Genomic DNA, 12,455 nt, shown 5'->3' with positions numbered 1-12,455 from the left:
CACATGATGTTAGTTTATGTGTATGATTGGTCAGAATAATTTTAAACATTACAGTGCTTTAAGTCCTGGAGATAGAGTACTTTAATCGTTACTGTTACATTCAAACAGAGGACATGGAGAAAAGTATTACGCAGGATCTTTCTCTATGACGTCAAATGTTACGTTTTCTTGCTCCAGAATGATAGAGCTCGGTGAGACGAACAAAATGATGTAAAAATCTCATTTTTTCAAAAAAATGGAGATAGAGCACTATAAGAATCAGGCGACGAAATGAATTGGTTTCAATATTTTCTGACGATGATTGATGCCTGACGAGAAAAGCTCATTACATATGTTATAAGCTTCCAACACATTGATACAGTTGCGCCGTTTTACAGTTTCTACAGTTTCAAGACAATGAAACGTTTTTTAAATTTCAGTGTCTTTCAGAATTATTTCAAGCATTGCTTAAACAGAGCTTCTTGATAAAAGTGGCACAAATAACGTCTTGATATAATAAGTTATATGTTATTTAAATGCAAGTAAATCGTGTCAATTATGGTGCAATTTGCAAAACATTTCCCACAACCTGGCAGGGGACACCCCTCCCATACCCACACCCCCCCCCCTCCGTCAATGTCTCATGTCGCCCTAATACTAGATGCCTCGCGACGCGCCGGTTTCGTCATAGATAACACTTTGGCTATAAATGTCTATTTAGTAGTCTACTATTTTAGCCTGAGAATCGTTTGGACAAAATATTGTCCATTGTAAAATATTTGTAGTACTACAAAAAAATCATATACGCAATACAAGCTATTTACTTTAAGTCAGCATTACTAAAATATTGAAAATACGTGTCTATTGTTTACGGAAAACGTTTTATCGATCTTTTCTATTTCAAAATTACACTGCTGACGTTTCATGTTAATAAATAAAAATGGCTATATTTCATAACATATAATGTACTTTGCAAGTAGATAGTTACTTGATAATCAGCTTTGCTACACATTGTGAATTATAATATCTGTTTCTTTCCATATAGCCAAACTAGTCTGTGATACGCATTATAGATTATATCTGTTCCGTCTTAAATAAAAATACGATATTGCCACTGTCTCGTATTTTGAAGACTCACACACTTATATATATACCGAAATTTTTAGCCATATATGCAATAAAGAATTGATATAATGCAACATTTTGAGTAAATTGTTTGCGGAGCGCCTGAGACAGCCGTAGAAAGCAAAGAACTTTATTACCAATCAATTTCTTTTTGCATGTTTATCGCTTATTAACACCTTTTTATTAGGGGACTAGGGGTGATCATGTAATTTATTACAAATATAATTATCATGTTGGGGATAGCAGCGGAAGCACTGCGTCTATGTTAACGGCCAAATTCCCGGATATATCAAACACCATGTGCATTCACGAACGGTGTAAGTGATTTCTTACATCTAGATAACATTTTCAACAGATAAAGAAATTTATTAATTGGTTCAAAAGCTCTTTATCAACGTTGCGTAATACTCTATTGTTCTCATTTTACAAGTTTGTTGTAATATATATTTGTAAAATACCACGCAGTTGTCTTAAAAATAAATTTCAGTACTAATTTTTGCGAACAAACTTACAAATTTTGAACATTTGGCAGTCTTATTAATTCTGTTTTCAGTGCCGCCAGACATTTCTCCCATAGCATAGGGCTGATTAAATCTCCTCCATAATTAAATTAAACAAATTCCAGACCAGCAAAGTTGTACAAATCTATCACAGCAATGGCGCAAACCAAGAGGGACAAAGATCTTGCCGAAACCTACTAACCATGTATGTTGTTGTGTTTAGACTGCAAAAAAAACAGAAAGAAAAAAGAAAAAAAAACATGGAATAAAGAGAAAACAGATAAAATGAATCCATTTGCATTTATTATATCATAGTATTAATGGTAGTCATAAATAGTTTACGATAGTAGTAAGGTAAAATAAAATTGAAACAAAATAATTAGCGACATTCTAAACCGAATGGATATGTGCGTATATTTATATTTGTCTTTGAATTGCATTTAAAAGCAAGCAACTGACAGGAAAATCAGTTTAAACTTATCAATTGTCAGACTTCCTAGAATAAAACAGAATGGTGTCGAAACAAGGGGAAACTGTTGTCATATTTGCTGTCTACAGATATTAAAGAAATATCATTAAATGTATAATAAATATTGAGAAAGTATTAAAATCCACTCCCCGGCGAATATTTATCTGTATGCTCTCGATTTAAAGTCTAGTTAATATAAGCTTACGTTTCATCTTTCAGAAAAAACGTCTTAAAATAAAGTTAATATACTGTGCACTGTCCAGATCTTATTTATTTTTTGAATAATAATGTTGGTATTGTGTAAATTATTAAGAAGATTGGTCACTTAATAAAGCATTTTTAAGTATAGTTTACATACAGTCAAAGGTGAAAATATAGATACTTTCAACGGCGAGAATATATTGCTGAAAAAGGTTAGATGATACTTTTGTATGAAATAACATATAAATGACTTATGTATCCAATGTCTTGAACTGAATAAAATAGATTAAGCCAATTCATATTAAAATTCCTAGTAAAGAGAGACAGACGATTCATGATGTATTACGTTATATTATACCATGCACATTAGTGACACACACGGCAGTTTTAACATAAAGTTTATTAGAATTACATTTGAGCAGATTATTATTGACCCGTTCAACGTTCAACGCTTATATTTTTTTTTTCGAAATCGGCCTTAGTTTACGGGGAAAAGATCTTCCCCCTTCTAGCCTTTCCGGGTACCGCTCGTCGGCGTTTCATATTCCCAACTCACACCTCAACATCACTTCCTTCGAAAAAATAATTGTATCAAACTTATAATAATTAATCAGTAACAGTTTCTAAGTGAAAGCTTGTGGAAATCAATGGCTGGTTAGCAACAAGGGAAGTGCACTGAATAATCCGTGTTATTTTATTGGTAAATATCATAGATAACAATTAATTTGAATGACAGCCCGGATCCATCCATTACATTTCATCCATTTACATTCATTAAAACAAGGAAGTAAAAAAACTACTCCTTGCCACTGAAAATCAATTAGCATTTATCAAAGTAATGGTGAAACAATCTATGTAGCAAGATTTTGTGCTTGTTGATTAAATGTGCCAACACAAAAAAAAATCTAAAATCTTCTCTGTTCCTACCAGTATTGTATTTCATAATAACTAAAATTATCAAACTTCCTTTAAAATATTTGAAAAATAAATTAATTGCCGTGGCAAAATCTTGCCATGGCAAACTTACCATGGTAGAATCTTGCCATGGCAGAATCTTGTCCTGGCAGAAACTTGCCATAGCAAAATTGCCATGGCAAAACCTTGCCATGGCAGAATCTTGCCATGGCCAGTTTTTGCCGTGGCAAAATAAAACAAACTGAGTTATCGATATGAAACAACATATTTCTACCAATACATTCGTTTGGAAATAGTTAAAATCTCTTTTTAAGAAAAATGAAATACAAAAATTGCTATGGCAAAATCATGAATTTTCTTGCCATGGCAAATAACCGATTTGCCATGGCAAAACCGCTTTTGCCATGGCAAATGTAATTTTCTCGTACTGATTTACATAAAAAACAAGTAATGATATCATATAAAAACATACTAACTTTAAAATAGGTTGGTTAATGTAACAATTTAAGGCAATTTTCATTTTTGTAAAGCGCGTATAAATATGGGCTAAATTTGCCAAATACCGGCGTGGCAAAAAGAAACCGGCGGCTATTTTTTGTAAAATCATTTTTGGTTATTTCAAGACTTAGAAATCAATTTCTAGACTTTATCAAATGTATTTCTATCGTTGAAAATTTTAGTTCTATCTCTAATTACAGTGCATACTTTTTAATTCCCCTATTAGACTCTTCAGATATTATAAAACAATCCAAAAACGGTTACTTTTTATTTGAAAAGTATTTTAAGTCTTCTAACGTTCAAAAACGTTCCAGTTGCTTACCATTTCTTAGTAAGACAATCGGTCAAAGAAGTCATTGCATTTCAGTTCTATTCTGCAGAATTTTATTTAACTTTTTTGGCCTGGTAGTACATCGATGTGTCAAAAGATTGTTAAACCAAACTTTGATACACAATAAAGAAAGGAAGTCGAATTAATGATAATGCTAAAACAAGCTAACTATGATCTAACAATGTTATTCTATATCTGTAGATGGTAAGCAGTTAAGCTTGCATTATTGAACTAGAGTTTAATTAATCTGCCTTTTCTCTTCACGATGATGTTATAAGAAGAAGACCTTGTTCAAGATGAGTCCTCTTTTTGGAGATGATAGTAATAGCAGTTGTTTAAAGATGGTTAAATGTGACTGGAATCAAATTAGGAAAGACCATATATCAAATGGTTCCGTGTTTAAAAATTTGTCATTACGATGTGTGTATTTATTCATAATTTAACTAATATTATCTAAGGCACACTTTTTTTTAAATGTATAAATATCTTGGACAATGACAGTTACCGTTAGAAAACATTTTCTATAATGAAAGAGTTATCAAAGGTACATATAAGCAGACTGTTTTATTTCAAAATTTAGATGAACGCATGTTACACAGGCTAGTTCGTATGATGGAAGTTGGCAATGTACACTATTTGTGTTTCTTTATATCTTATAATTATGCTTAATGCAATTCTAAACTACTAACACTTAACTGTAAAATTATATTGCCGTAAACTTTTCATTTTCTTCAATGACACCGTCATATTTTGTTTGAAGAAGACTTTTGGAAAAACTGTACACTATTCTGTTAAGGGTGTTACAGCGTATGTGATGATGCTTAAATAAAAGAAAAAAATAGACATCAGCTCAAACTTTAACTCCACATTCTTGTTCTTTTTTCATTTTTCATAGAAACAAGGACTTTTGTTACACCCTGTCACTTGCATTGTCTTTATTGTATCTTACAAATATCTGATATTATGTTTAAGTCTTTGGAGACTTCCCCTGAATTTTAATTTTGGAAATTTATACCTAATAGATCCTTACCATTTATAATAAATATACTGAATTGTTTTGAGCAAGTAGAAAAATCTTTATTCAAAGGTAAGCATCTTTGGGAATATGTATGTTGTTTAATAGCACATGTACTTCGACTGTAAACGTTCTATTTTGAAGAAAATATAAAACTTCTTTTTTTAAAAGTATTTTTTTCTTTAACTTTGTTTTAGTTGTGTGTGTAACATATTTATCTGGGTACTCCCAGTAATGAAATATGGTTAACTTACGTATTTTCTTGAACGTAGCAGTATTATGTCATTTTGACAGCTCTACTTTCATTTTGATATTTTGTACAAAACAGAATCTGGACGAGCAAAGTACATAATAACGTCTCTTGAAAGACACCTCTACTATTCCGAACAGTTTGGTATACATTTTATGAAAAACAAAGGCTTATGAGGCCTAAAAACATAAAACAAATATTCACCCGAGGAGCAGTTTCAAAACACTTTACATGGACCTTAAGATGAATGTCTTAAGCATGTATGTGAATTGATACCACTTGTTATACCGAATTACCTCTTAAACCCTGTAAGACTGATTGGATGAAGAAAGAAGGAAGTATTTCTGCTTAAATTTGCAACTGAAATTATGTTTTAACATGTATAATATATAATACTTAACTCAACAAAAATAACTGCTTCTGTGATTTTAAAACATAAATTTGTGCGTTTTAGTAGAAAAACAATGGTTGACTTGAAGGTTAAAATAAATATGTAACAGTATTTTCATCAATTTGAAAATTAAGATAGCCGCCATACAGATGGCCTAAAAATGTTACCAATGGATTTTAATAGGTAAAACATGAGCTATCATAAAAACATAACTTTTTTTAAAAAAATATATGAAAACTACAATTTGTCACAGACCATTATCTCCATATTGGTAGAAGTTTTTTATGTACCCCTAAGGATGGGGGCATATAGTCGCCACCTTGTCCGTCCGTCTGTCCGTCCGTCTGTCTATCCGTCACACTTATTGTCCGGAACACAACTCAAAAAAGTATTGAAGATACTAATTTGTAACTCCACACAATGGCTGAAATAATTAAGAGAAAGTGCAGTGATAAGGAACCGTAATTCTAGGTGGTCCCATTTTTTAATTATCTGCCTTTTTGTAAAAAGCTTGTCCGGAGCCTAAGTGCAATACTATGGAAGAGTTTCACTTGATACTTTATATATTGATAGAGGTCAGTGAGTGACAGTACAGTGTCAAAGAACCATAACTGTAGCTGACCCCATTTTTGAATTATTTCCCCCTTTGTGAAAAATGTTTGTCCAGAGCATAAATTGAAAACTGTAAGAAGGAATGACTCGATATTTCAAACAATTATAGAGGGCATTCAAGGAAAGTGCAATAACCAGGACTTGTAATTCCAGCTGTCCCCATTTTTGAATTGTCTCCCTAAGTCCAAAACTATGAAAGGGATTGACTTGATAGTTAACATAGATAGAGGTCAGGTAGAGAATGTGCAGTGTCAAAGATCCATAACTCAACCTGCCCTATTTTTAAATTATCTCCCCTTATGTGAAAAATGCATGTCCATAACATAACTTGAAAACTATATGAAGGATTGACTTTATACTTAACACATTTATTAAGGTCTTTGAGAGGAAGTGCAGTAACTATGCACCTTAACACTATATGACCCTGTTTTTGAATTGCCCCCATTTTTTGATATTTGCTTTGGGGAGCATCTATCGGTGTTATCGATTGCCTTGTTTGTTATTTGAAAAAGTGAAACTTTAGCTACGTTCGGTGCTAAAATGAGACTGAGGTTTAAAAGTTAAATAAGTTTACAGCACTTATTATTCAACACTTATAACTACTTTATAATGTGTTGAAATTTAGATGAACACTTAATATTTTTACGAAAACACGAGAAGAATATCTGGTAAAGTAAACTGATTATACTTTAAGAGTTCAAATTATCTTTCAAAACCTAACAACCAAGCTGGAAAGACAAACGAAGTGTTGACAAAAAAAATGTAGTTTTATTTTGATAAAATTTACAACCGGGAAATCTATACCTTATTAATATTCCTAGATTCTGTACAAGTAAAAACCTGTTCTTCGCAAGTAACTGCAACTTCCCTCACACGAATCAGAGGTGGGGTACGATGATATCAGACACAATATATGTTATCAAACCGTCACCGAGAACATACAATTGAACTCACGACCCCGCGATCCGTAGATCTGTGTTATCCCTACGCAGCTAAGCTGGCGGGCTACATTGTATATTACTAACTGTTTTATAAACAGGTGAAGCTGATATACACAATATAGTCCAAACAAATTTCCTTATATGAAGCTCTTTGCTAACTCTTGTGAAGTTTGTGACCCCTACAATGCATCATTCATGAAATCATAGTTTTATTGGTCTCAGTTGTGTACAGACGTCGCCTTGTTATATAAAACACGTGCATGTGGCCAGAAGGTCCCCATTAAGAGCGTCCATTGTGATGTTTGCTGTTCTATATATAACTTGCAGCTATGATAAAATAAATCAATGTGAAAGAAAAATAAATCTATTCCAATTATAAGGAAAATATGTAGTTATGTGGTATCCGAATATACTGGGCAGTCAAATTTCCATCCCAACACAATTTAAACTGTCCAATGTATTTTATATCTAGAAGTTTACTGGATAACCACATTTCATTCTAAAGCTGACGTTGAAAATAGTTATTTGACTTTATATCCAGAGACAAATTAAACTAGAGCTATCACTCAAGGTGATGAATGTACCCCGCACGCACTGACACAGTACATTGCAATTTGACGCACACAAGATTGCATAGTAACCAAAAAACAAAGTCTAATAACTCTGCAGAATATTTCTGAACTCTAACATGCACCGTGCAAAAGTAAGGTTGGTACTGATCACTTGTGTGAAGTTTCATTAAATTGTGCGCACTGGTTCTGTAGATAAGGCGCGCACAACATTGCATATACAGACGTTATGTATATAGCAAAGTAACAAAAATCAAAGTGCCATAACTCTGCAGAATACTGACCTAAAAGAACATAAGATGTATCGTGTACAACTAGGCTTGGTACTGATCACTCGTGTAAAGTTTAACTAAATTGTGTGCAAGGGTTCAAAAGATTAGGCGCGTACAAGATTGCATATGCAGACTGTATGTATATACATGTAGGATATTAACAAAAGAAAAGGTCCCATAACGGTGCAGAATTTTGTTCTGAAAGAACCTAACATGCACCATGCACAGCTAAGGTAACTACTGATTACTTTTGTTAAGTTTCATTACATTGTATGCATGGGTTCAGAAGATTAGGTGCGCACAAGATTGCATATGCAGACTCTATGTATATAGTATGGTAAACAAATCAAAATCCCGTAACCCAAACAAAATTCTGAAAGAACATAACATGCACCATGCACAACTACTGTTGTGAAGTTGCATTAAATTGTGTCAAAGGGGTGAGCTGGTGCACAATATTGTGTCTACGGACAGACGGACATACAGACAGACAACCTGAAACCAGTATACCCTCCTTACAACGGGTACAAAATTCAGTATGACTTTTTCGGTATAGCCCCGTAAAGCAATACATAACGATTCAGCCATTTATGTCATAAATTAATATAACTATAGCGCAAATATCATAAATGATACCGCAGTATTACAAATCAAGGCGTAGATTAGATTGAAAAAAATATATATAATTTTGCTTCAAAATCACAATAATGCCTTTTTTGACGTTATACGATTCTATCATGCAAATACTATGCAAAGTGCCTGATATCACTTGCCTGCTAATTGTTTTGACCTGATATCAAAATTAAGCTCCTCCCATATTGACGGATTAGCTTTTACATCAGTTTCATTCCAGATTGAGTCCAGTTTTAGTTTTGCATGTTTTTTTTCTAAACAGATTATTAAATCTCAACTAGTAATTTAACTATGCCTGTCTCCACTTTCATCACACAGACAGTAGTACCTACTGACGTCAATGTGTAACGTTCATTATAACATCAAAATGTTTACATCATCATATACGGATCGATTCTTTGAAAGGATTATAATACACCTGACACTATACTTACTATTCTTGATTTATGCCTGATAGAAGGCATCGTTTTTACTAAGTAGAAACAAAAGCGATTGTTTCAATTATAATTCATGGAACAGTGTAAATTTAGTGATTTTAAAATCTTTAAATTCTCTGTGACTGTGTCTGGAGCTGGTAGTGAAATTTTCAGTAGATTCTATGTGATGTAGTTGCCCGAGTCCAATGTTAAAAAGTGTGGAAATAAAGCATGTTCTGATTTATGCAATAGGATGATTTCTTTATTATTTTTATGCAGGTTAGAGTCTATCTTATTGTTAGTCTTTTATAAGGATATCAGAAAATCAATAAACTTTGTCCAAGTTGAATTCAAGACGGCTGCCATATTGTTTCGTTCAGATGTTTCAGGATCGGATTAATTTTTAAGTCCGTAAAATGTGAATTTATTTTTGTTTTCTTCAGAATCAATTTTACAAAATAAGAGATGAGGACATATGTTGTACTAGGCAGGTATTATGAGTTTCATGATAAATAGAATAACAGACAACTGTCTTTTGATATCAATGTTTATCAGGCTCGGCAGATATGGGCGGAAGGTTTCCTCACACCTCCAAGCCCATATCAGCCCCGACCTGACAACATTGATATCAAAAGCAGTAGCCTGTTATTCTCTATATCACACAGTTCCATAAATAATATAAGGAATTTATGTATTCATAATCTATATTTTCGTTTGGCATATATCGCATTGTTGAGCAATTATTTTCGAGCTGCACTTTATTTGTACAATATGTTTATAAGCAACCAAATGACTCATCAAACACCTGTTTTTGAGATTTTCTAATGTTAAATTTGATTCATCCCACACAAGTTGTACCACAGAAATATCTAACATGAAGACACGTTGTTACATATACATTGGTTTCTTATATGAAAATATCAAAGATGGAAAATAGTCGATTGGAGTATATGGTAAAACATATACAAAATCACGAACACCTTCTAATTTTTTCTCTCAAATGACATGACAATTTTACAAAAAAGAAGTGTGATACTATATGTTATAACAAAAAAACAAAAATTATTGGAAAGATTATATATTTCTTAAATCTGACAAAACAACACGTCTTTTTATTGGATGGAACATATACAACTGATCCGATTTTCCTCGTATATATGCTGCTGTCGTTCCAAATCCACTCTTTGTCAGTATCAAAATGTCACAAACAGAAAGAATATACTGCTCTATAACAGCAAACTTAAGTCCTTCACAAGCTTGCTTCTGAAACATTTCATACTTACCCAAACGATCAATGTGAACAATAGTAATATTCATTTTGATACTGTTTTCAAACATTTTGAAAAATGCTTGGCGGATAGAATCTGAATCAGTTGCTAGATAAAGGACATATTTGCTAGACACAATGTATTTTTTCAGAAAGTCGAATATTATTGTTTCGTCAGGTTTTGTCCTAAATAAGCTATCCTCTGGTATACTTGGATTCTTGCCTGTACGTATGTGACTACACACAAGTGTCTTTCCTTTTACTTCATGTTTATCAAATTGTTGAAGGTAATCCAAACTTGTCTGTGTTGGTTTAAACAGTATTTGAAGTACAGTGTTTACTGCTTTCCACTTTGACATGTGCACAAGCCAGTCTATATGGTCTCTAACGTCCTTGCGTTTCCGGAGTTGATAAAACAGATGAAAATTTATTTTGATGAACACGACCTTCCATCGCCATTTGTCAAAATTTTGATTAGCATTAAACAGTTTTGCTCTATCAACAAAGTCAAACATCTTGGAATCCTTTGTTTCTATTGTATTAACGAATGATTTGCATACGGACCAGTCATATAAGTGTGGTTTTAAAACGTTTTCAAGGGCACATGGCTTTTCAGAACTGATGACAAACGCTCTTGATGTTAGTAAAGCTAGTAAAAACAAAGAAACAATACCTCGTTGTCTATCACCCAGTCCACCACAAGACCTAGAGTAATCGCAACTATAGACAATGAATTTGTGACGCTGGCACTCTTTTTCGCTCTTTACTGTGATATTATTTAGCTTGAAGTTATGAATCATATCAACAAGGTCTGGGATCGAACTAGCTGTAGATTTACTTAAAAAGTGTCTTTTGAGAAGGTATGAAGAATTCGAATATTGTTTAGTAACATAATTATTAACATATGTTGCATTTGTGTTTTTTGACAATTCAGACGTTGTATTTTCTTTGTTCCACATTTGGAGAAAGCCTGACTCTGAGTAAAAGTACATTATTCCACAGGTTGTCGTAAATGATGCCATGGTTACGACCTGTAAATAGAAAAGTGATATAAACAGAACATGTACGAGAGAAACCTTTCCTTCATTTAACACTTCCTTTATCATCATCTACTAGGATGTGATGTTTCAAGTTTTTAATGTTTACAGCTTGCTTTTTCGACGAATACGTAGAGCTGTTGCAAACATCCTTTCGCCGGCGTTGGCACGTGTTTCATTGCTCTAATGTGCATTTTTTACAAAATTAAGTCCCTTTTTCGACTGAGTTATTTCAAGTAATGTTTTTGTATGTATGCTAATATTTCAGAACAGATTAATGGGAATGGATTGAAACTCCAGACACATGTTCAAGGTAATGATCTGACATGCATTGGACAGGTTCACTTACCGAGAATTGTAATTTTAATACAAAGTGTCACTTTTCAACCTTCGAATTCATAAATTCAACTTTTTTAACTACAAGGCTGTTCAACAATCACGTTGCTATTCTCAAACGGCTATCGTTACAGTTTTGTCAGCTTATGATTTATTTAGGTTGTCGTGCACCTTGTCACTAATATAGTATAAAATATATTGAAACATAGCAATGCATAATACTTCGTCGCTGTCCCATAAAATGCATATTTCATTAATGATTGCAATACATGTCAGTATTGAAGATATTTTGAAACATGAATATTTAACATTTTTTAGGTTGTTTTGTTATTTTTATGCTCAAATATCTGAGTAGGTCATTATTTTTCTAATTAATTAATTTTTCAACATAAACTCAAAACAAACATACGCTCATGTTTCCGGCAGTTTGTTTTCATTTCATTTTGACTTAAAGAAAATCCCAGGTTTGAGATATGAACAAAATGTTATAAACCCAACCGTATTTCAAAGATTTTATTTCCCATGATTAATGAATATTCTGATAATTTCTTCAAAATATGAAAGAAAACATACAGAAATATGTATTTAAAATAATACTTTCTTTTTACATACCAAAATGGAAAAAGTGGAAAACCACAGGTCGCCCTACACGACATAAACGAATATGATGCAGGCTCAGTTTAATTGAGCCTGTTCAT

General features: G+C 32.7%; 1 protein-coding gene across 1 annotated transcript in view; it reads right to left on the bottom strand.

The window, feature by feature from the left end:
* Positions 1-4,429: 4,429 nt before the first annotated feature.
* The window catches only part of LOC123523229 (uncharacterized), a 48,718-nt gene continuing 40,692 nt past the window's right edge, over positions 4,430-12,455 (bottom strand). The window contains exon 3 of the mRNA XM_045300949.2: positions 4,430-11,415. Coding sequence (XP_045156884.2) covers positions 10,192-11,415 — 1,224 coding nt within the window. The 3' untranslated portion in view covers positions 4,430-10,191. The remainder of the gene's footprint in view (positions 11,416-12,455) is intronic.

This window comes from Mercenaria mercenaria, chromosome 8 (assembly GCF_021730395.1).
Source record: "Mercenaria mercenaria strain notata chromosome 8, MADL_Memer_1, whole genome shotgun sequence".
Lineage (NCBI taxonomy): Eukaryota > Metazoa > Mollusca > Bivalvia > Venerida > Veneridae > Mercenaria > Mercenaria mercenaria.
Note: the sequence above shows the minus strand (reverse complement) of the source record. Positions and strands in the feature narration are given on the sequence as shown.